This window comes from Thamnophis elegans, chromosome 1 (genome assembly GCF_009769535.1).
Source record: "Thamnophis elegans isolate rThaEle1 chromosome 1, rThaEle1.pri, whole genome shotgun sequence".
NCBI lineage: Eukaryota > Metazoa > Chordata > Lepidosauria > Squamata > Colubridae > Thamnophis > Thamnophis elegans.
Window position 1 is genome coordinate 173,201,397 of NC_045541.1, and position 25,075 is coordinate 173,226,471.

General features: G+C 44.3%; 1 protein-coding gene across 1 annotated transcript in view; it reads left to right on the plus strand.

The window, feature by feature from the left end:
• Positions 1-25,075, plus strand: part of CERS1 (ceramide synthase 1) — a 47,688-nt gene that overhangs the window by 18,317 nt on the left and 4,296 nt on the right. Inside the window, exons 2-6 of the mRNA XM_032230147.1 lie at positions 13,709-13,868; positions 16,750-16,930; positions 19,363-19,524; positions 22,557-22,704; positions 24,621-24,754. Of these exons, the coding sequence (XP_032086038.1) occupies positions 13,709-13,868; positions 16,750-16,930; positions 19,363-19,524; positions 22,557-22,704; positions 24,621-24,754 (785 nt within the window). The remainder of the gene's footprint in view (positions 1-13,708; positions 13,869-16,749; positions 16,931-19,362; positions 19,525-22,556; positions 22,705-24,620; positions 24,755-25,075) is intronic.

The window sequence follows — 25,075 nt, forward strand, 5'->3', positions numbered from 1 at the left end:
GACATCCCGAGAAACTCTCGGGGGTGGTGCTGTTCTGTTAAGATACAGCCTGTTGTGCCTTAAAATGGCATCTACTGCATTGCCGTAAAATGGCTTCTACTGTACAGCACAGTGGAGTTGCAATGATAACTTCACAGTACTGCACAAGGGGGCTCCTTCTGGTAAAGGGAAAATCCAACATTAGAAATTACGTTTGGTCCGGACATTTCCCCCCTATAAATAAATACCTGGGCAACGCCGGAATATCTGTGTGTGTGATTGTGTGTGTGTGTGTAAAATATATCTTAATAGAGGGTTTGGGACATGCTATTGCTTAGGACAAACTTTTGATAGACCTTTTTCAGACAATAGAAAAGAAGCTCTCAATTACATGTAGTTTCCTAATTAAAATCAGGCAGTAATTTTTGTGTGTCATTGAAGGGGAACATGAGGCAGAACCAGACATCTGGGCAATGCGCAAATATATTTCTTTATTGTAAATGCCAACCATTGAGATCGTAACCGAATCCCGTTCACCTCCCTGCCCTAATTCCTGTCCTCTGATGGGGAGGGAATTTTGAAGGAGACGTTCAGAGGATCCCATTTTTAATTTTATATCAATCCAGCCTCTTTATGCAACGGATGAAGTGAGCTCCTACTCACGAAGGCCGATGCCTTTATTTTAGTACATCTTATTAAACATTTTACAAAAAGTATAAAAAACTAACAACTCAAACTAATAATAGCAGTTAGAGCTATTGCTTTAGAGCAGGGGTCTCCAACCTTGATCACTTTAAAGACTTGTGGACTTCAACTCCCAGAGTTCCTCAGCCAGCAAATCAAAGCTGGCTGAGGAATTCTGGGAGTTGAAGTCCACAAATCTTAAAAGTGGTCAAGGTTGGAGACCCCTGCTTTAGAGCAGTGTTTTTCAACCACTGTGCTGCGGCACACTAGTGTGCCGTGACATAGTGTAAGGTGTGCCGTGGGAAAAACACCCGCCAGGTGTTTTTGCCTCGGGACATCTCTGTGTGTCCCGAAAGTTGCTTTCAGGACACAGGGATGCCTCTATTAAGTCCCTGCGGCCCCGCGTTTACTTTAAAAACGCGGGGACCGCCGGGAGGTAGCGCACGCAGGGATGTCACTGATGTCCCATGCGTGCGCCCATAGCAACAATCGCGGAGGATTCAAGAGAATTACTTTATATATAGTCAATATAGACACAGAGTTAAATTTTTTAACATTTTCTAATGGTGGTGTGCCTCGTGATTTTTTTCATGAAAAAAGTGTGCCTTTGCACAAAAAAGGTTGAAAAACACTGCTTTAGAGCACTCTCTAAGCCAGGGGTGTCAAACCCATTACAGTCACATGTGAAAACCAGTCAAGTCACTTTTTTCACTGCCATTGTAACTTCAAATGGTTGTAAGTTGAGGACTACTTTTACAAAAAAAGAGGGGGTAGGGGAGAGACGCAGCATTTTCCATTTTTTTTCCTAATCATCAAAACCACATTTCCCCCCATTTCATGCAACAAGTCTGTAAGTCAACCATAAACATAGATATCATTTTTTCCCCCTCCAGAGAAGTTAGGAAAAGGGGAAGAGAAGCATTGGCTTCCAACTACTTTTGATGCAGTAGAATAAGACAGTAATATAAAGCCTCAACTTTGCCCTTTTGTACGATAATATATACTAGCCATTTCTGTTAATAACAAACCTGTCAAATCAGCAAAACCCAAAATCAAAGTTTCATATTTTTTCCCACCTTAGGCATAAAGTCCTAACGCGGTTTCCAGTTAGCAACAACAGGAATAGTGTTCTTTTCTTTAATAAAAGCACTCGAATTAGCACTGTTTAGCTACGTTCTTGTAGCAGGGGACAAGGTCAGTTTTATTTAAATCAAGTCGGTTTAAATCACGATTTAAATCGTGATTTAAATCACTAGTAAAAAGGCTTGTTTTAAATCAACGTGATTTAAATCCTAATTTTTAAAGAGCAACTGTCATCTCTGTCCCGCAACAGCTCCACCTCTGACCCGCTGTTGACTCACCGACAGTCCCATTCACTTTATTTTTTTTATAAGTAATTTTTTATTAAACTTTTTACAAAACAAAACATAAAAAACCAAATTCAACATCCGTTCTTCCCATTCCTAAGACATCGGTATATACAATACAATAGCAGAGTTGGAAGGGACCTTGAAGGTCTTCTAGTCCAACCCCCTGCCTAGGCAGGAAACCCTATACCGTTTCAGACAAATGGCTATTCAACATCTTCTTAAAGACTTCCAGTGTTGGGGCATTCACAACTTCTGGAGGCAACTTCTGTTCCACTGATTAATTGTTCTAACTGTCAGGAAATTTCTCCTCAGTTTTAAGTTGCTTCTCTCCTTGATTAGTTTCCACCCATTGCTTCTTGTTCTACCCTCAGGTGCCCTGGAGAATAGTTTGACTCCCTCTTCTTTGTGGCAGCCCCTGAGATATTGAAAATTGCTATCATGTCTCCCCTAGTCCTTTTTTTCATTAAACTAGACATACCCAGTTCCTGCAACTGTTCTTCATATGTTTTAGCCTCTAGTCCCCTGATCATCTTTGTTGCTCTTCTCTGCACTCTTTCTAGAGTCTCCACATCTTTTCTACATCGTGGTGACCAAAACTGAATGCAGTATTCCAAGTGTGGTCTTACCAAGGCATTAACACTTCACGTGATCTTGATTCTATCCCTGTTTATGCAGCCTAGAACTGTGTTGGCTTTTTTGGCAGCTACTGCATACGGCTGGCTCATATTTAAATTGTTGTCCACTAGGACTCCAAGATCCCACTCACAGTTACTTTTGTTGAGCAAGTTACCACCTATACTGTACCTGTGCATTTAGTTTTTGTTGCCTAAATGTAGAACCTTACTCTCTTCACCAGGGGTAGTCAACCTTTTTATACCTACCGCCCACTTTTGTATTTCTGGTAGTATTAGAATTTTCTAACCGCCCACCAGTTCCACAGTAATGGTGATTTATAAAGTACGGAAGTAACTTTACTTTATAACATTTATAAAGCAGACTTACAGCAAACCCCTACCACCCACCATGAAAGTGGAATGCCCACTAGTGGGCGGTAGGGACCAGGTTGACTACCACTGCTCTTCACCATTGAATTTCATTTTATTAGATAGTGCCCAATGTTCAAGTTTGCCCAGATCCTTCTGTATCTTAAGCCTTTCTTCTGGAGTGTTGGCTATTCCTGCCAGCTTGGTGTCATCTGCAAATTTGATGAGTTCCCCATTTATTCCCTTATCTAAATCTTTGGTGAAGATGTTGAAGAGTACTGGGCCCAAAACAGAGCCTTGGGGTACTTTTTTAGATTTTAGATTTTATTTGTGATTTATAGGCCGCCCTTTTCCCTGAGGGGACTCAGGGCGGCTTACAATTCATGGGAGGGGGAGTGCAAGACAAAACATAAGACAATACGTGAATAAAAAATAAAGCAATAAAACACAACTTTCATTCAACATTCGGGTGGGGGCGAATTAGAATCTTATCCCCAGGCCTGACGGGATAGCCAGATCTTAAGGGCTGTGCGGAAGGTCTGGACGGTGGTGAGGGTGCGAATCTCCACGGGGAAATCGTTCCAAAGGGTACTCCACTCCATACTTCCCTCCATGAAGATGCAGTTCCATTGAGGACTACACGTTGAGTGCGGTTGGTCAGAATCCATCTGGTGGTGATGCTGTCTAACCCACATTCTTCTACTTTATCTAGTAGTAGGTTATGGTCTACCTTATCAAATGCCTTACTGAAGTCCAAGTAAATTATATCGACGGCATTCCTCTGGTCCACTAATTTTGTCACTTTGTCAAAGAATGCAATAAGATTAGTCTGGCATGATCTTTTTTTGACAAACCCACGTTGGCTTTTGGCTATAACTTTGTTTGCTTCTAGGTGCTAATTCATTGCTTGATTATCTTTTCCAGAACCTTTCCTGGTATTGAGGTCAGACTGGCAGGTCTGTAGTTTTCTGGATCAGTTTTTTCCCCTTTTTTGAAGATGGGAACCACATCAGCTCTTTTCCAGTCCTCTGGTAGTTCCCCGGTGCTCCAGGATCTCTGAAAGATATAGTTCAGTGGTTCTGAGATCTCGTCTGCCAGTTCCTTCAGAACCCTGGGGTGTAATCCATCCAGTCCTGTTGATTTGAACTCGTCCCTATTTCAACTTGTGTTCCTAATCTGATTTTTGTGGTGCTGTTTTTGATTTTGTTTTATCCCTTTGTGTAAAGACAGATGCAAAACATGAGTTAAATAGTTCTGCTTTCTCCCTGTTGCTTGTCACCTTCTTGCCACTTTCTCCCAGCAATGGACCAATTGTTTCCTTAACTTTTTTCTTGTTTTTAACTTGTTGGAAGAAGCTATTTTTTGTTATTTTTTACTTTTGTGGCAAGCCTTTCTTCATTGTGAGCCTTAGCTTTCCTCACTTCATCTTTACATGTTCGGGCTATTTGCTGATATTCTGCCTTAGTTATGTTCTCCCCCCCCCCCCTTTCCACTTTTTATACTTATCTTTTTTGTCTTTCGATTTGTCATTTTGTTTATCATCTTACATACTTTCAATTTGTTTTACGTTTACAATTTCCTGTATAATTCCTACAACCTAATATTTACATGTATAAATATTTTACTTTCATTCGTTACTCCTATTCTGTAACCACTGATACCACTTATCCCATACTGTATAATATTCTTTATCTTCTTTATCTTGCAGTTTAAAAGTTAGTTTGACCATTTCTGCGCAGTCCATTATTTTTTTTAATGATCGTGTTTTTGGAGGTATGCTGTCTAATTTCCAATTTGGGGCGTAGTGTTATTCTTGCTGCTGTCCCATTCACTTTAATGGGGTGGCTGGTGATTTGGCAGTGACACAACAAGGTGAGGGACCTGGCGGGGCAGCAAGTTAGTGGATGCCCTCTAACAGCCGCTGCCATAATGGATCTGCAATGACAGGTGCTCTTTAATATATTTATAACCTGCTTAGAAGGTTTCACTTTCATTTTTACTGCTTGCCCTTCCTCCTCACACTTAGAACCTGGTGATATGGATGCATTTCTGCACAATCCTACAGTTTGTAGTGTACGTAGAGTTGCAAAACGATGGGCTAAAGGAATATTCCTGAACTTTGTTTTATGATTTATCTCATGGTTACAGGGAAATTGTGTGAATACATCAATGCGCAGTGCGTGTTATCTCAGCTTGCAGAGCTTGGATTCATTGAATGGGTTTACCCAAAAAATGTCAATATTGCAGAATATACAGCCTCACGCTACATAACTAAGCTCCATTTCATGCTGCATAAACTAAATTATTAATGTATCATAAATAGAAAAGTAGATAGATTTTTACTCCAAAAGCACTTTATTAAAATAAATTTGATAAAAATCTGATTTAAATTTTAAAAAATCTATTTCATTTTTTTTTTAAAAAATTAAATTGATTTTTATCCACCCTGGCTGAGGAGCAATTCTGGTTCACACTGATGCAGCCTGTGGATGTACCAGCAAAACCTGAATGAACTCAGCCGAGAATTGCTATGAACTCAGTCCAGGTTGTGGTATCCCTGTGCTTAGCAGCTGGGATCTTAATATAGCCTTGTGAGATGGAGCCAGGCTGGGAAGTCGCTGACTGCTTTTTTAAAATTTCCTGCTCCTCAGGTTTCACTCTCAGCTACCAGCTCTGTAAACATTTTTATTTTGTTTCAGGAGATGAGTTGACAAGAATGGAGGACTAAGATATTGGGGTGAACTGGAAGGAGGGCATATCGGGAATCAAAGTAAACCCTCAAATGTTTATTTTCCTTAGGCTGGCAAAAATGATATGATTGTTTATCTAGTAGGCTGAGATAATGTACATTGGAAAAAGCAGTCACACACACACACACACACACACACACACACTACACACACATATAGATGACTTACTCTCTGGAAAAAAATACTGTGGAAGTAAGACACCTCTAACACCCCTCGGTGTGTGTGTCTGTGTGTGTGTTCCAGCATAACTCTGGAATGCCTGGGCCGCTGAAATGAAAAGGAATGAATTATATCTATAGCAGTGTTTCTCAACCTTGGCCCACCTGAAGATGCGTGGACTTCAACTCCCAGAATTCCCCAGCCAGCGAATGCTGGCTGGGGGATTCTGGGAGTTGAAGTCCACGCATCTTCAGGTGGGCCAAGGTTGAGAAACACTGATCTATAGTGTCAAATCACAGTAGTTTTGACAGTATAGTGTGCACTTTGGATTCAAGTTCTGTTAAGATACAGCTTGCTGTGCCTTAAAATGGCTTCTACTGTACAGCAAAGTGGAGTTGCAATAATAATGGGCTCACAGTACTCCACAAGGGGGCTCCCTTTGGTGAGGGGGCTTTGTTCCGACTTTTCTAGAATCCTCCATGATCTCTTACATTTTTCAACATTTCAAAACAAAGCTGTTTCTATTACACCGTTTCACCAAAACCCTTGCAGTAAGCACCCTCGTTATCATTGGGAATAAGGCCCACTATTGTATCATCTGCATACTTCACGGTACCGTTGGTGGCAAACCAACATGACCCCAGGAGTCTGCCACCGTCATAAATGTGAGTCGGTTGCCAAACATTTGGATTTCGATCATGTAACCAGAGGGACGCTGCAAGGGTGATAAGTGTGAAAAATGGACATGTCACTTTTTTCAGTGCCATTGCAACTTCGAATGGTCACTAGATGAATGGTGGTAACTTGAGGACTTCCTGTACCATAAAAGCAGTCAAAGTAAATCATCAGTTGCAGCCCTCCCACTCCACAAATACTTTAGGGCAGTGATGGCGAACCTTTTTCACCTCGGGTGCCCAAAGCACGTCCGTGCGTGTGCCCACCCCCATAATTTAATGCCCCCATCCATGCAGTGCCCCCTGCACATGCGTGTGTGAAACCCCCCCTCCCGCTGTCCCTTGCATGCGTGCATGGCTTTCTTGGAGTCTGGGGAGAGTCAAAATGGCCTCCCCCACCCCCCAGAGCCCCTCCGGAGGCTGGAAACGGCCCATTTTCTGACTTCCGGTAGGCCCTCCGCAGTCTCTAGAGGCATTCTAAGAGCCCGGGGAGGGTGAAAACGGTCTCCCTCCCCAGGGGCCCTCTGAAGGCCGGAAACGGCCTACTTTCTGACTTCCAGTAGGCCCAGTAGGTCTGTTTTTTCACCCTCCCCAAGCTCCAGAGGCTTTCTAGGAGTCTGGGGAGGGTGAAAAACAGCCCAACTAGAAGTTTGGGAACAGACTTTCGGGTTGCCCGTTGGGCCATTTTTTCTCCCTCCGGAGGTTTCAGGAGGCTTCCCTGAAGTCTTTGGAGGGTGCAAAACAGCCCAATGTGCAAACTGGAAGTCCGTTCCCGAACGGCAGAATATCAAGGCTGAAAAGGAGCTGACAGTGCAACGCCTCGCTCCGTGTGCCATATCTTCGCCACCACGGTTTTAGGGTGGATTAGTTCATCAGGGAGCTTTGTGGCAAAACATGTTTCGAACCTCTTGGTCCAATTTCAGCATTCTGGACTCCAGCAATTTCAAATATGTTTTAAGGCACCAGGGGCTTCCTGCAGCAAATGTCTTCTTTTTATATTTTCTCACTTATCTAATATTCCAAGCTGACATTCCAATTTAATTCTGCGGACTCGGCATAACAAATGAAGCAGAGAGGTAAGGCTTCCATTAGCAATGACGTCAAGGAGGCTGCCTGGTGGCTGCCAGAAAGCCAGTTCAGTGACTAAATAAAACATGAAAACTAGCTAAATCAGAGAGATGGGTGACATTAAACGGAAGAGTGTTGGAAGGGACCGTGGAGGTCTTCTAGTCCAACCCACTGCTTAGGAAACCCTAAACCATTTCAGACAAAGCTGCCCAATCTCTTCTTAAAACCTTCCAGTGTTGGATACCCACAACTTCTAGAAGCAAGTCGTTCCACTGATTAATTGTTCTAACTGTTAGGAAATTTCTCCTCAGTTCTAAGTTGCTTCTCTCCCTGATTAGTTTCCATCCATTGCTTCTTGTTCTACCCTCAGGTGCCTTGGAAAAGGTGGCGCAGTGGTTAAATGCAGCACTGCAGGCTACTTCAGCCGACTGCAGTTCTGCAGTTCGGCTGTTCAAATCTCACCGGCTCAGGGTTGACTCAGCCTTCCATCCTTCCGAGGTGGGTAAAATGAGGACCCGGATTGTTGTTGGGGGCAATATGCTGACTCTGTAAACCGCTTAGAGAGGGCTGAAAGCCCTATGAAGCGGTATATAAGTCTAACTGCTATTGCTATTGCTAAAATAGTTTGACTCCCTCTTCTTTGTGGCAACTCGTGAGATATTGGAAGACTGCTGTCATGTCTCCCCTAGTCCTTCTTTTCTTTAAACTAGACATACCCAGTTCCTACAACCGTTCCTCATATGTTTTAGTCTCCAGTCCCCTAATCCTCTTTGTTGCTCTTCTCTGCACTCTTTCCAGAGTCTCCACATCTTTTTTTTACATTGTGGCTACCAAATCTCACAGTTACTACTATGGAGCTAGGTACCACCTATACTATACCTGTGCATTTGGGTTTTCTTGCCTAAATGTCTGCCTTCTCTTCTGTATTTAAGTAGTTCTCCACTTACAACACAATTGGAACCGGAATTTCTGCTGCTAAGCAAGATGGTTGTTAAGTGAGCCGTGCCCGATTTTGCAATCTGTTTGGCTGTGATTGCTAAGGAGTTCACTGCAGCTGTTAAGCGACTCATGCGGTGGTTAAGCAAATCCATTCCCCACCACCACCAGTGAACTTCGATTGTCGGACTCCGGCCTGGAAGGTTACAAATAGTGAACGCAGAGGCTGCAACTGTCATAAATTCATGCCAGTTGCCAAGAGCCTGAATTTTGATAACACCTCTTTATGGGGATGCTGCAGGAGTTGTAAGTGTGAGGACCAGTTATAAGTCACTTTTTTCTGTGCTGTTGTAATTTCCAATAGTCACTAACTGAATGGCTGTAAGTCATTGACTACCAGGAATACTAATTAATATATCTTTTTGTAAGGATAACATTACAGGTGGTCCTCAACTTACAGCAGTTCATTGAGTGACCGTTCAAAGTTACAACGGCACTAAAAATGTGACTTAGGGCCATTTTTCAGTTACGACCTTCATGGCATCCCCATGATGTGTGATCAAAATTCAGACACATGGCTACCGGTTCTTATTTATGGCCGTTGCTGTGTGCCCAAGACCATGTGATCCCCTTTTGCATCCTTCTGACAAGCAAAGTCAATGAGGAAGCCCAATTCACTTAACAACCCAGGTGACTAACTTATCAACTGCAGTGATTCATTTAACAACGAGGGCAAGCAAGGTGGTAAAATGGGGCAAAACTCACTTAACTTAATTAACCGTGGAAATTTGGGGTTCCATTATGGTCGTTAAGTCGAGGACTACCTGTATCTTGTGAGGGGTCCTTGGTGCTCTCTGAGCTTCCGTTTTCTTGCAGAGGTTTCACCAGCACTGATGATGTTACCTACCTGGGTAACGAAACGTCTGCAAGATTCTTAGGGAGCACCATGGATCCCTCATGCTACAAATATTCTCCTTCATTAATAAGATTACTGTAGTTTTGCAGTGCTGTTAGCGGCCTGTGTTTCCTTGGCGCTCATCCAATGGAAACGTCCAAAAGTCTTCGCTTGAGGCTGGCTTCCCTAAGAGAAGCTTTTGGAAGAACACAGAAATAAATGCAGTAGCACATTGCAGTAAAATCAGCATGCCTCAAGCTTTTGTGTGCGAATTCCCCCCCCCCACCTTTTTTTTTGTCTAGTGCAAGCAGAATCACGAAGTATAAAATGACGTCTAAGGATTCTGTCTGCGCTAGCAAAAAAACCCCCCAGAAAACCAGATTCTGCACGCACAAGGCAACTCGTACCAATTTTACAGCATTTGCAGGGTGGGGTGGGGGGGTTCCCAAAGAAGGCAACTCTTTCTGGTAAGCTACCTTGTTTCCTCAAAAATAAGACTTCCCCGGATAATAAGCCCAATCAGGCTTTTGAGCCCATGCACTAAAACAAGCCCTCCCCAAAAATAAGCCCTCCCTGAAAATATTGCAACGCAGCAGCAACCATGGGCTGACCACGCTTGCTGCCTCCTGCACTTCAATAATAATAATAATACCTCCCGAAAATAAGGCCAAGTGCTTATTTTGGGAGTCAAAAGAAAATAAGGCCCTGTCTTACACGATATATGAAAGGCTGAGCCCCAAAGAATGGAGGCCTTTGAAGTCTTCTTCTGGAGAAGACTCCTGCGAATCCCTTGTACTGCAAGACGATCAAACCGGTCAGTCCTAGAGGAGATCAACCCTGACTTCTCTTTAGAAGGCCAGATCCTGAAGATGAAACTCAAGTACTTTGGCCAACTAATGAGAAGGAAGGACTCCCTTGAGAAGAGCCCAATGCTGGGAATAATGGAGGGCAGAAGAAGAAGAAGGGGACGACAGAGAATGAGTTGGCTGGATGGAGTCACCGAAGCAGTAGGCCTGAGCTTAAATGGACTCCAGAGGATGGTAGAGGACAGGAAGGCCTGGAGGAACATTGCCCATGGGGTTGCGATGGGTCAGGCACGACTTCGCAACAAACAACAGTATGTGAGCATCTGTGCCATTATCTTGGCAAAAGTACGAAGTGCTTTTGCTGTGATTTTATATTCCTGGTTGATTTTTTTTTTTTTTACTTCTGTTGGAAGACATATCCGTCTGGATCCCGTTCCAAGTGGGGAGAAAGACACTGGAAATATGGGAGGCTGATTGGAAAGATGGTTTATTGAGGGACAGGACGACACGGGTTTGAAGTCCTGGGCAGCTGAGCACATGGAAGAGAGAGAGAGAGAGAGAGGTATTTATACCCTCTCTTGGGCCTTGCCCTTGAGCTTCCTGTTCCTTTGGAAAGGGCATGTATTCTATTGGTTGCTGTCAGACTCCCATGCAGGGTTTATGCAGAGGTCATAGGATGTCTGAGCTCCCAGGTTTGGTTGAAACTTGGAGGGTGATGTAATGTTCCCAGGTGATGTGCTGATAGATATTCCTATAGCAATAGCAATAGCAGTTAGACTTATATACCGCTTCATAGGGCTTTCAGCCCTCTCTAAGCGGTTTACAGAGTCAGCATATTGCCCCCAACAACAATCCGGGTCCTCATTTTACCCACCTCGGAAGGATGGAAGGCTGAGTCAACCCTGAGCCGGTGGGATTTGAACTGCAGAACTGCAGTCAGCTGAAGTAGCCTGCAGTGCTGCATTTAACCACTGCGCCACCTCGGCTCCTTATGTCCTGGAGGGTCATGTCTTAATCCCATCACCCTGGAACTGAAGGCATAATTGTCTTGTAGATAGGCTGGGCCAGTGTTGCTCAATGGGCACCAAATACCTGCAGGGAGCTGCTCTTTTCTCATCCAGGGAAATATAATATTCTGCCTTTTTAGTATTTCCTAGAATATTTCATTCTTCTAGGAGAGCGGTAAGTGCTAATTTTCTACACTTCCCAGTTTAGCCTAAAGCCACAGGTGTCTTCCATCCAAGAATGAACTGGGATTCAACTCTATTTAGTCTTTTAAAATCAAAGTTGGCTTGATGCTGCCTCCTGAGCGCAGGCTATGTGTTGTGGCCCGCCAGCCGAACAAGTAGCAGACTCAGACAGTGAGGAGGTTGGGGAGGAACCTGGGCCAGTCCTGGAGTCTGGGGAAGGCTCTGACGAGGGCTGTGCATCGGAGGCAGAGAGGGGGCCAGGGCCATATGCCAGTTATCAGCTGCCTTCTGAGTCAGACATCAGGCAGACGAACAGCTGGAGCCTGTTCCCAGTGTGCGCATGCGCAGAGTTGCCAGACGAAGGGAACAGCTAAAGAACGGGTCAACTTGGGAGTATCCACAGGTGAACGATAAATGGCCCCTCCCAGAGGAAATAAAAGGGGAGCGAAAGGGGAGTGGAGTTTGCAGGAGACAATTAGTTCACTTAATTGGTTTGTGAGTCTCCGAGACTCCTTGCCAAGTTTTGCAGATATCGGCCTGGCAGCTCTCCAAGTCAGATAAGGTCTGTGCCTATAAATCCTCCCTTGAAAGACTTTGCTGGATGTGAATGAGCAGAATTCACAGTCAATTAATAAAAGGGGTTTTTGTCAGGACCAGGAGTTTGCTTCATTCTCTTGGGAAGCCTCGGTCAGAACACTATGTTTAATAAGGGAGCATCTTTACTGTTAAATATATCAGTGTTGCACGAATGCATTGCTTATATTCAGCACAGGTATTCCTGTGGAGTCCCTGATATTCTGTGAGATTGGTTAGTTGCTGATGATGCTACCCTGTAGATAGTCCCTGACTTACAACAGTTTCATTTAGTGACCGTTCAAACAACCGAAAAAGGTGCCATTTTTCATATGACCATTTTTCACACTTGTGACCCACGCATGGTCTCCTGATCAAAATTCAGATGCTTGGCAACTGACTCATATTTGTGATGGTTGCAATGTCCCTGGGGTGTGTGTGACCTTTTGACAAGCAATGTCAAGGAGGAAGCCATATTCACTTTACAGCCATGTTGCTAACTAAACAACTGCAATGATTCAATCAACAACTGCGGTAAGAAAAATGGTAAAGGGAGGCAAAGCTCACTTAACAATTGTCTCACTTCGCAACATTAACTTTGGGCTCAATTGTCGTAAATCGAGGAGTGGTTTTAGTTAGATCATGAAACATCTGCAGGCAAACAGCTGTGACAGCACCAAGGATCCTATAGTTCAACCCGAGCTATAGGGATTCTTTTCTACTGCGACAATATACAATACAATAGCAGAGTTGGGAGGGAGCTTGGAGGTCTTCTAGTCCAACCCCCTGCCTAGGCAGGAAACCATATAACGTTTCAGACAAATGTCTATCCAACATCTTCTTAAAGACTTCCAGTGTTGGGGCATTCACAACTTCTGGGGGCAACTTCGGTTCCACTGATTAATTGTTCTAACTGTCAGGAAATTTCTCCTCAGTTCTAAATTGCTTCTCTCCTTGATTAGTTTCCACCCATTGCTTCTTGTTCTACCCTCAGGTGCCTTGGAGAATAGTTTGACTCCTTCTTCTTCCCTTGAGATATTGGAAGACTGCTATCACGTCTCCCCTAGTCCTTCTTTTCATTAGACCTGACATACCCAGTTCCTGCAACCGTTCTTCATATGTTTATATGATATTTATTCCTTTTCTTATGATTGCTGTTATTACTGTATGATATACAGGTAGACTTTGATCTTCAATTTGTTTAGTGACCGTTCGAAGTTACAGTGGCACTGAAAAAAGTGGCACATGACCATTTTCCACACCCATGACCATGGTCACATGATCAAAATTTGGAATGCTTGACAGTCGGCATATACTATTTTTGATAGTTGCCATGTCCTAAGGTCATGGGTTCTCCTTTCGTGATCTTCTGACAAGCAAAACCAATGGGAAAGCCAGATCCACTTAACAACGGTGTTTACTAACTGCAGGAATTCATTTAACAAAAGTAAAATGGGGCAAAACTCACTCAGCAACTGCCTTGCTCAACAACAGAAATGTGGGCTCCATTGTGGTCGTAAATCGAGGACTACCTGTATCCACAGATAACACTCGGGTGAGAGCCAGTAGAAGTCCCAGTTGTAAACGAAGAGTTGAAGATGAGAAATCAACTGGTCCCACTGATCTTTTTCTCTCTTTTAGCCCATCGCTGAGCAGTGTCACTTGCCTTCCAAGGATGCTACTAAGATGCCCGAAAGTGCCTGGAAGCTCTCTTTCTACAGCATCTCCTGGTTATACGGCACTTACTTGCTCTTCTTTGCTGGATACCCATTTTTCCATGATCCACCGTCTGTCTTTTATGGTATGGTAAGCATTGTGGCCATATTGGGGGTTGGGATAGGTGGGAAAGCTTTTGTTTAGGGTAGCAGTGTCCACCCTTGGCAACTTTTAAGACTTGTGGACTTCAACTCCCAGAATTCCTCAGCCAACATGGCTGGCTGGAGGATTCTGGGAGTTAAAGTCCACAAATAGCCTGGCTGGGGAATTCTGGGAGTTGAAGTCCACAAAACTTAAAAGTTCCAAGGTTGGACACCCCTGATTTGGGGAATGTTTGATGTTGGGTCATTTACATTTGGTAAGTTAGTGTCTAATTCTGCCTCTGCAGTTTGAAAGGAGTCCTCATCTATATATATAAAAGCCAAATACCACTCACTCATCACAAAATCTCCAAAACTATAAAGCCCACAAATTCAGCATGTATGTTCCTCTTGGCTTCTTGGTGCTCGCTAAGAAAGGATTTATCGAAATGACCATCAGATCATCAGTATTTCTTATACAGTATTATATTAACACGTCGATGCTAAGGAGTTAGATGTTCTACTCCCCCTCCCCACCTGAAAGGAACTCTGTTCCAACTGCCAGTTGCTTTATATGGGTGTGGCCAGCGTGTGATTCATCCGGCCTGGCCGCATCACATGGTTTTTTAGCAAAGCACAGGCATCCAGCTAGTATAGAAGCCGAGGTGGCGCAGTGGTTAGAGTGCAGTACTGCAGGCCACTTCAGCTGACTGCTATCTGCAGTTCGGTGGTTCAAATCTCAGCGGCTCAAGGTTGACTCAGCCTTCCATCCTTCCGAGGTGGGTGAAATTAGGACCCAGACTGTGGGGGCAATATGCTGACTCTGTAAACTGCTTAGAGAGGGCTGAAAGCCCTATGAAGCAGTATATAAGTCTAACTGCTATTGCTATATAATGTAATCCAGGAATTTGGAAGGAGACCTGCCATGTAGCCTCAAAACCTTGTTTGTTTCATCTGACATGCTTCTGGGCTTAATTGCGGGGGGGGGGGAATGGATGGGGAAGAGAGCATCCTTAGAAACCAGTTCCTCTCATTCAGGAGAGCTCTCTCAATTTGGAAGCTTTACACCAGCAAGTTTTTGTAGCAGAAACAAAATTATTAAGAGATTTGTAATTTAGTCTTCACATTTTTAAAGTGAAGTTGTGCCTCGACAGGGTGCCTGATTTATTTTAACTGTAAGCTACTAAAAGTTTGCAGAGATAAAAAATAGATAAATATACGGATCCCTTTTACAAAGGCATTTTTTTCAGGTTGAATGCTGCTCTTTTACTTAAGAGTAGACAAGGAGAGTTAATAGGGTTTTTATCTGAGCTACCTTCCAGAAGTGTTAGATTTCCAATGAGATGAGGTTGCTTAGCTGAGCAGGATGGGATTTGTAGTGCAGGTTAGAAGTATTTCATAGAATAACAGAGTTGGAAGGGACCTTGGAGGTCTTCTAGTCCAACCCCCTGCTTAGGCAGGAAACCCTACACCACTTCAGACAAAGGGTTATCCAACATCATCTTTAAAACTTCCAGTGATGGAGGATCCACAAGTTCTGGAGGCAAGTTGTTCCACTGATTAATTGTTCTAACAGTCAGGAAATTTCTCCTCAGTTCTAAGTTGCTTCTCTCCTTGATTAGTTTCCACCCATTGCTTCTTGCCCTGCTCTCAGGGGCTTTGGAGAATAGCTTGGCTCCTTCTTCTTTGTGGCAGCCCCTGAATGGCTTGTTAGTCTGAAAGGAATGAAACCAACAGTTCTTTCTTGAGGAAATCTCTATTTATTTAGTGTAAATAAATGAATAAAATGGCCATAAGCAATGCAACATGGCTGCATTTACATCCATCTGCAAGGTCCCACAGCCACATGACTGTGCTTTATGGCGGTTTTGCTAAAAGCCAGCACTTGCTTTTGATTTTTGGCAAAAGTGTGCCGAAATTAATGAATTAAAATAGTTGTTTTAAGCAAGGAAACTTTTTTATTTTATTTTTTTAAACACCAATAATACAAACAGTACATATACAAACTGGGTACAAAAAAGAAAGAAAGACAAAAGACAAAAAAGGGAAAAAACACATATTACCCAAGAAAATTGTAATAATAAGCTTAGGTATTTGTTCTGACCCCCTCTGTCCGGTGATTAACACCAACACAGGCTTAGTAGTTTGCCACTCTTTATTAACAGCAATTACAATCTTGTTGGCTGAAAGCCCAAACACGACTCACAGGCAAGACGTTGGCAGCAACCCAGACTCCAACAGACACGGGAACACAAGGCAGACCAGACAAGGAGCTCTCCAGATTAGTACGAACGGTTGTGTCCTGCAAAAGGGCTCCTCCCAAAGTCTCTTCTTATATACTCTCTTGGGAGGGGCCAAGCCACAACCACCTGGGCTTGATTATCTCTTATGAGTCTGCCTCCGTAACTGCTGCCTCCGTTTCTCCGCCCTTCTCTGTCTGGCGTCAGGGACCAACTCTCTTTGATCTTCCCCACTGCTCCATGCCTCAGGCGCCTCCTGGTGGCCAACCAGCCTCTCTGGTCCCTGCTCTGAGTCTGAACCCTGCCCAGGGTCCTCCACATCTTCCATAGCAGACTCATAGGGGTCCTCGCTATCGGAGTCCATCGGCAGCTCCAACGGCTCCTGCTGGGCCACAACAGGTATTAATGGGCTAAGCGATTGGTCGTAAGTCGAGGACTGCCGATACCTACTTTTGCAAATGAACGTTTGGTCCTGATCAAAGCAATTGGGAGGAAACTTTGCTGTGTAACAGTAGCCTAGAGGGCGCTGCTCATCCCCAGTGAGGGAGTTCAGGTCTACGGTCTGGTGTCATTGTCATTCTGCGCATTTTGGATGCTGCAGGTGTGTTGAGCTCACCTTCTCTTCTTTTTCTGCCTGGCTTTCCAGATTGGGAAAAGGGAATGCAGGTGCCACTGGATATTGCCCTCGCCTACCTAACGCAAGGCAGTTTTTATGCCCATTCTATCTATGCCACCCTTTACATGGATGCCTGGCGCAAGGACTCCGTCGTGATGCTTATTCACCACGTGGTCACACTGACCCTCATCGCCTTCTCCTATCTTTTCAGGTAATTCTCACGGCTTTTCCCGGTTCCCACCGTTGGCTGCTCTGCTGCCAACGGGCTGTCCTCATTGGCTGAGCTTTTGTGACATCACAGTTATGCTCGCACTACAGGTAGTCCTCGACTTACGAAAACAATTAAACTCCAAATCTTTCCAAAATGGAAGCCAGTTGTCAAGTGTCCAGATTTTTAATCACGTGCCCGTGGGAATGCTGCAACGATCCTAAATGTGAAAAATGTGGTTTATAAATCACTTTTTCCAGTACAGGTAGTCCTCAACTCACAACAGTTTGTTTAGTGACTGCTCAAAGTTACAACGGTACTGAAAAAACCATGACTTAACACCGTTTTTCAGTTGTGGCCTTTGCAGGATCCTCATGCTCACGTGGTCAGAATTCAGATGTTTGGCAACTGGTTCATATTTATGACGGTTGCAGTGTCCCCCGGGGTCACGTGATCCCCTTTTGCGACCTTCCGACAAGCAAAGCCAATGGGGAAGCCAGATTCACTTAGCAAGCAGGTTGCTAACTTATCAACTGCAGTGATTCACTTAACAACTGTGGTGAGAAAAGTCGTAAAATGGGGCAAAACTCACCAAATGTCTTACTTAACAACAGAAAACCTGGGCTCAATTGTGGGCATAAGTCAAGGACTACCTGTAATGTTGTAATTTTGAATGATCACTCAACGAATGGTTGTAAGTCGAGGACTATGTGTAGAGGGCAGATCAGGGTTGAAATACTCCCAGTTCAGTTGGGAACTGGCAGGGATGATTGGCATCAGTTCTCCGAACCGGTTGCAAAATCTCTGGTGGCCCCGCCCATGCTCACTTGGTCGCCCAGTTGCCGCTCACCTCTTCCCGCTGCTCGCTCGACCCTTCCGGTTGCTCGGCCAGCCCACCCAATCCAAACGTTTCTCCCTCCATTCACAGCCGAGTTGCTGCAACCTGTCCCTTTAAGATAGACCCAGGGAGGGGTGGGGGGGCATAAAGGGAGCAGCAGCTCCGCTGTGAACTGTGGGAGAAACCTCCGGATTGTCTCTGCTGCATTTAAGATTGAATTCTGTGGCAGAGAGAATCCAAATGTTTTCCCCTCCGTTCACAGCAGAGCTGCTGCAGCCTGTCCCTTTAAGGTACTCCGACCCCTGGGAGGGAGGTTTGTCAGGGGGACCATAAAGGGAGCAGCAGCTCTTCTGTGAATGGAGGGAAAAACGTTCAGAGTGTCTCTGCCACAGAATTTAACGTTAAATGCAGCAGAGACAATCCAAACGTTTCTCCCCTCCATTCACAGCAGAGCTTCTGCAGCCTGTCCCTTTAAGATACTTCGACCACAGGAGGGTGGGGGGGACCATAAAGGGAGCAGCAGCTGCACTGTGAATGGACTTATACAGACATTTTTTCCTACAGGGTTTTGATGATGGTGGGGGCATGTGACTGAGTGGGCATGGCCATGAGTGAAATCGAGTTAACCACTCAGTCACAGGACCCCACCACCAAGCCACACTCAGTGCCGAAAAGATTCGCCATCACTGCTATAGGACATTCTCTCATTTTGTAACAAGGAATGATAATCCTCAGTTCATGACATTAATTGAGCCTGGAATTACAGTGGTAGGTCATGCTCATCTTTTAGCAGGTTACCACATGACTCCCAATTTTGCGACCGCTTGTTGCATTGGTCATTAAGCAAACACCACGGTCATTAACCAAACCTACTGAATTCAATGGGCGTTTTGTTTTTGCAGCAAACCAAAAATATACATGACCAATTGTAAGTTGAGTGTCAGCGTTCCAAATATCATGCAGAATTAAATCAGAGTCCAAGGCAAAACTATCCCTAATGTTCCAATTTAATAAGACAGACATGTTGGCAACAAACTGTGGAATCCCAAATCTAAAAGCTTCCTAGGATTCCACCCAGTTGAAAGTTCATGATCTTATCCCCACACCCATAAATCTATCATATGGTCTAATCTTCTTCGGCCACGCTGTCATCTCCACCCCGCTAGTTCCGGTCAGGTGCAGAGGTGCAGAAACAAAAGATGACCTTGGGCTTCTAGAAAGGAATGACAACAACACATTCTACAATTCTACTCCTTTCTATTTCCCCTCCCAATTACTATACTAACGAAACAGCATAGGAAAATAATAGTGTGTGTGTGGCAGGCCAAAAATCCTAAAAGGAATATAACTGCAGGCCTGACATTGAGTATACAACTCTCCTACTTGCCGATGCCAAGTCTAGCATGTCCAGTACTGTAACAAGCCTCTGTATTGTTCTGTTTTAAAACCTGCTGTCCAATTAAGATGCACTGACGTGATTTTTGTCTGGGTTGTTGGAGGAAGGAAAAATGACAGGCCTCTCGCATCTGCGGCCTGCTGAATTGAAACGCTTGGGCCTTTTCCATGGATAATAATGGTGCTTTTCTCTTCCTCACAGATACCACAACATAGGGATTCTTGTGCTCTTCCTTCATGACTTTAGTGACATCCAGCTGGAGTTTACCAAACTCAACGTTTACTTCAAGTACCGGGGCGGCATTTACCACCGTTTAAACGACACCCTTTCCAATGCTGGCTGCGTCTCCTTCAGCGTTAGTTGGTGAGTCTGTAGGGTAGCCTTTATTGCAGTGGTGGGTTTCGGCTCCCGTAGCAACCGGTACGCTGCACCACAGGCGTCCACGCTGCGCATGCATGCGCACCCACCGCCTACGACGCTCCAGCTGCTCAGCGGAGTGCAGGCACTGTATGCTGCGCGTGCGTGCACAGATCGCCCGTTTCCTTCAAATACAGGTAAGGAACGAGGGCGGGCGGGCCCTCCAAAGTACCGTTCCGGTATGGTGGCTGCTGCTTCTGGCAGGCACTGGTACACGCATAACGGGGCGTACCACCTGCAACCCTCCACTGCTTTATTGTCATTGTACATCATGTGTACAACGAAATTGATTCTGGTCCTGAGATCTAACGGGACCCAGCCTAGAAAAGAAACTGGAGGGGATATTATGAATTATTGCAGGTAGTCCTTGATTTACAACCACAGTTCAGCCCAAGATTTCTATTGCTAGGCAAGAGAGTTATTAAGTGAGTTTTGTCCCATTTTACCTCCTTTCTTGCCACAGTTGTTAAGTGGATCTGGCTTCCCTGTTGACTTTTGCCTGTCAAAAGGTCGCAAAAGCAGATCATAGGACACTGCAACCATCATAAATATATGCTAATTGCCAAGCATCTGAATTTTGATCCCATGTCCCTGGGGATGTTGCAATGATTGTAAGAGTGAAAAACTGCCATAAGTCAGTTTTTGTGGTAGCCATGAACGGTCACCAAATGAATGGTTATAAGTCGAGGACTACCTGTATTTGGCTGTTGCTCCAGTTGAATCTTCTGTAGAACATGGTGGCCCTGTCTTCAACTCCTTTTAAAATAGGCTGCTCTTAAGGAAAAAGCTTTCTGGTAGCTGTAATTGTCACCAGTCTTAATTCTTAATTCAAAGCCCAAACCTGCTTCTGAATGTTTGGGGAGAAGAATATGGCAGCCACAGAAGTGACAGTGCAAAAAGGGTTAATGATAATAAGAATATTAAGTCCAGTAAACAGAGAAAGCATGAGAAGGAAGCTCAGAATGGACTCACCATAATTTACTGAGGTATACAGTAAAGAAGGGGGCATGACGGCTTTACAGTTAAAACAGTGGGCTTATTGGCTGGAAAGTTAACCGCCCAGATTTGAGACCCAAGCACTGCGGAACATGGTGAGCTCCTATTCCTTGCCCCAGCTGCTGCCCATCTAACAATTTGAAAGCATGCAAATGTGAGTAGATAAATAGGTACCACTTTGGTGGGAAGATGCGAGTAGATAAATACGCGCTACTTCGGTGGGAAGATGCGAGTAGATAAATACGCGCTACTTCGGTGGGAAGATGCAAGTAGATAAATAGGTACCACTTCGGTGCAAGTAGATAAATAGGTACCACTTTGGCGGGAAGATGCGAGTAGATAAATACGTGCTACTTCGGTGGGAAGATGCAAGTAGATAAATAGGTACCACTTCGGTGCAAGTAGATAAATAGGTACCACTTCGGTGCAAGTAGATAAATAGGTACCACTTTGTCGGGAAGATGTGAGTAGATAAATACGTACCACTTTGGTGGGAAGATAACAGCATTCCATGTGCTTCAGCATAGACATGCTGGCCACATGACCACAGATGCATCTTCCAACACTGCTGGCTCCCTGGGTTAAGGAATGGAGATGACTACTGCCCCCTGGAATAGGACACGACTGGACAAGGGAAACTGTTACCTTTACCAATGCAGTAAGGAGATAAAGGAAAATAGGCTTTTCTGATTGAGGTCAGCCCTTCCAGAAAGGTGAAGTCAGGTCAGGAAATCCTGACTCCTCAAGTTCAGCTTGTCGGATGTTTGGAGCAACCTACGAGCCCTCTCAATAAATAGCAATCGGAGAAAAACTAAAATTAAAATGTCCATCATTTAAACCAGGGTTGTCCAACCTTGGCCACCTGAAGACTTGTGGACTTCAGTTCATGGCTGGCTGGGAATTCTGGGAGTTGAAGTCCACAAGTCTTGGTCGGATACTCCTGGTTTAAATCTCTGTTGGAATGTTACAGCTTTCTTCTTAAATCTGGCAAACCACCGTGTGGTTTGGTGCACTTTTTCCCTTTCAACTGAATAGAACTTGGACTCCTATCACTTTGGCAGCCTTTATCTGTAAGATTGCTTATTTTAACTACTGTGTTTCCCTGAAAATAAGGTGGGTCTTATATTAATTTTTTCTCCAAAAGGTGCATTAGGGCTTATTTTCTGGTTAGGTCTTATTTTGGGGAAAATACAGTTTTCAGGCTACCGAAAAAACGCCCTAATTGATTCATGAGCCTTAAGCCAAGTTTCAAAAGAAAACTAGTCATTTATTAGGAGCACCATTTGACGACCTTATTGCAATCAGTTCTGAGCCTCGTTTGAATTATAGCTGAACTTTACCCCTGTTCCTTCCCTCCCCGCAGTCTGTGTCATAAATCACATTCCCCAGTGAGGTGCACCCCTCCCAAACCTGCAATAATTTGAGATCGGACTCTAGAAGAAACTGTGCGTGGAATGCGCCCCCCCCTTCCTTATCATGGCAACTTTATGAGTTGACAACAGTACTAAATGCATCCCTCTGGCTGACAATCTTAACTGGTGCTTATTTTGGGGGTAGGGCTTATATTAGGAGCATCCTGGAAGATCATGCTAGGACTTATTTTCTGGTTGGGTCTGATTTTCGGGGAAACGGGGTAGCAACTGACCATCCTAGGCATATGAGAGCCGAGGTGGCACAGTGGTTAAATGCAGCACTGCAGGCTACTTCAGCTGACTGCAGTTCTGCAGTTCAGCTGTTCAAATCTCACCGGCTCAGGGTTGACTCAGCCTTCCATCCTTCCGAGGTGGGTAAAATGAGGACCCAGATTGTTGTTGGGGGCGATATGCTTGCTCTGTAAACCGCTTAGAGAGGGCTGAAAGCCCTATGAAGCGGTATATAAGTCTAACTGCTATTGCTATTATTGCTATTGCTGCTATATGTACAGAGAGGTCCCTCCTACCCTGGTCTAAATTTGCGTCCACTGCTTTGCTGTCTTTTTTCAGGTTCTGGTTCCGCTTGTACTGGTTCCCCTTGAAGGTGCTTTATGCGACCTGCCACACCAGCCTCCAAACTGTCCCCAATATCCCATTTTATTTCTTCTTCAACGTGCTGCTGTTTATCCTCATGCTGATGAATATCTATTGGTTCTTGGTAAGTAAAGGGCTCCTGTCAGAGGCTAGCCCAACTTTTCACCGGCTCCACATCAACCACTGTGAAGTACAGGTAGTTCTTGACTTATCGCCATTCATCTGATGACCATTCAAAGACAACGGCATTTTAAAAAAGTGACTTAAATGGCTGATGAAGTCGGGGCGGCTCCAAAACGGAAGGATATGGAAAGAGAAAGTGTTTTCAGCTGGTGAGAAATTTTTACTGCTTTAAAAGTGACTGCCTATAAAAAAAAAAACCCTTAAAATTAATTTAAATTAGAGAACAAAAGAAATAAACGGCGGAATTAAATTTGGACTGGTTTTGAACAGTGGGTTATCCTACCTTTTAAAGGCTACCTTTACGGATGGAATTTATGCAAGCCTTTTAAAACGAACGGATTAAGTTTCCTCCTCCTATTTTTTTTTCTTTGACTATTCTCTGTAATCTATGGACTAAAATTCTCTTTCGCTACTATGGGTGTTTTTCTGGTTCCACCACAAAAGCGCGGTAGACAAAAGCGCGCTCGACGAAAGCGCGTACGTGACGTCATCACAGCGCGACAAAAACATCGCGCTGTGATCGATAAATGTAAAATTAAAGCGAAAACCTTACCCTAACCCCCCCAAACCTAACCCTAACGCTAAACCTAACGCTAACCCTTAACCTAACGCTAAACGTAACCCTAACGCTCTAAACCTAACCCTAACCCTTAACCTAACCCTAACCCTAACCCTTACCTTTATGTGAATCGGCTTGCTTTAATTTTATTTTTATTTCAATTTTTAATTTTTTTTGTCGCGCTGTGATGACGTCACGTACGCGCTTTCGTCGAGCGCGCTTTTGTGGACCGCGGTTTTGACGGGTCACGGTTTTTCTAACTCATTTAAGAATCGGACCTTTTTTTTAACTTGAAATACAAAAAGATACAAAAAGAAACAAAGAAATGGTAACATTGTAACATTATAACACTGCTACTCAGAGGCTAGAGGTTTGTGTATTGGAAACGAAATACTTTTTTCACTGATTATCCTGGCTTGGCACTTCAAGGACTCACAGCTTGTTTATAGAGTGTGTAGTATAGTCCTAGTAAATATAATAGTGCTCTTTTCATGGGCCTTTTACAGGCAGTTCTTGACCTGCGACCACAATTGAGCCCAAGATTTCTGTTGTTAAACAAGACAGTTCCTAAGAGTTTTGCCTCATTGTACGACCTTTCTTGCCATAGAATCGCTGCAGTTCTTCATTTAATAGCCTAGTTGTTAAATGCATCTCGCTTCCCCTTTAACTTGGCTCGTCAAGAGGGTCGCAAAAGGTGATCACACAATTCCAGGATGCTGCCATTGTCATAAATATGAACCAGTTGCCAGGCAGTTTATTCCCGTGACCGTGGGGATGTTGCCACGATCATCAGTGTGAGAAATGGTCACATCCCTTTTTCAAGTGCCATTGTTAGCTTTGAATGGTCGCTAAATGAATGGTTGTTGAGTTGAGGACTATCCGTAGCCAGTTGTTATTTCCAGATTGTTTTACATTCACACAGTTTTGCACAGAACTACTGTTCTCACAATAGTTCTATGGAAACCACTACTGTTGGGCTGCAGTGGTCTAAAACACACGTGTTAGGTGTGTGTCTTGTCTTGGATCAAATTTCCTCCTGCTGCAGACTGATTCTAAATGCCCCGATCACACATTATCCTCACATCAGCCTTGGGAGGTAGGCTAGGCTAAGAGAGAATCCTAAATCCTTCCATACCATTGAATGTAAACCTGAATCTGAGCATGAATATATCCCCCCCCCCCCCATGTGCTAAGTTGAGCCAGCAGGCTGATGAAGCAGGTAAAAAGGCCAAAAAGTATGATGGCAAAATCTGTGATCCAGCAAAGCTGATTGGTTCCTCCTCTTCTTCTCTCGGCAGTACATCGTTGTTTTTGTGGCCAAGATTTTGCTGGGACAAGTGCAGGAAGTGAAGGACGTACGGGAATATGATACTGATGCTGCTTCTAAGAAGACAGGCAAGGAGCTTCATCTCCACAACTCTTGGAAGGAAGGGTAAGGACGTCTGGAAGCGATGGAATTCTCTTCTTTCTTTCCCTCAGTGTCAGGGTTCCAAATAGCATCCAAAAGTAAATCGGAGTCCAAGGCAAAGTATTGCTCAAAGTTCCAATTTATTAAGAGAGCCATGTTGGCGCATCTGGGAAAACCTGAATCTGAAAGCTTCCCAGTTTTCCCCACCCAGTTGAAAGCTCAAGATCTTGACCCCCACACCTGCAAGTCCATCACATGGTCCAATCTCCCACTGCCACGCTGGCAGTTCCACCCATCCAGTTCCGGTCAGGTGCAGAGGTACAGAGACCAAGGATGACCTTGGAT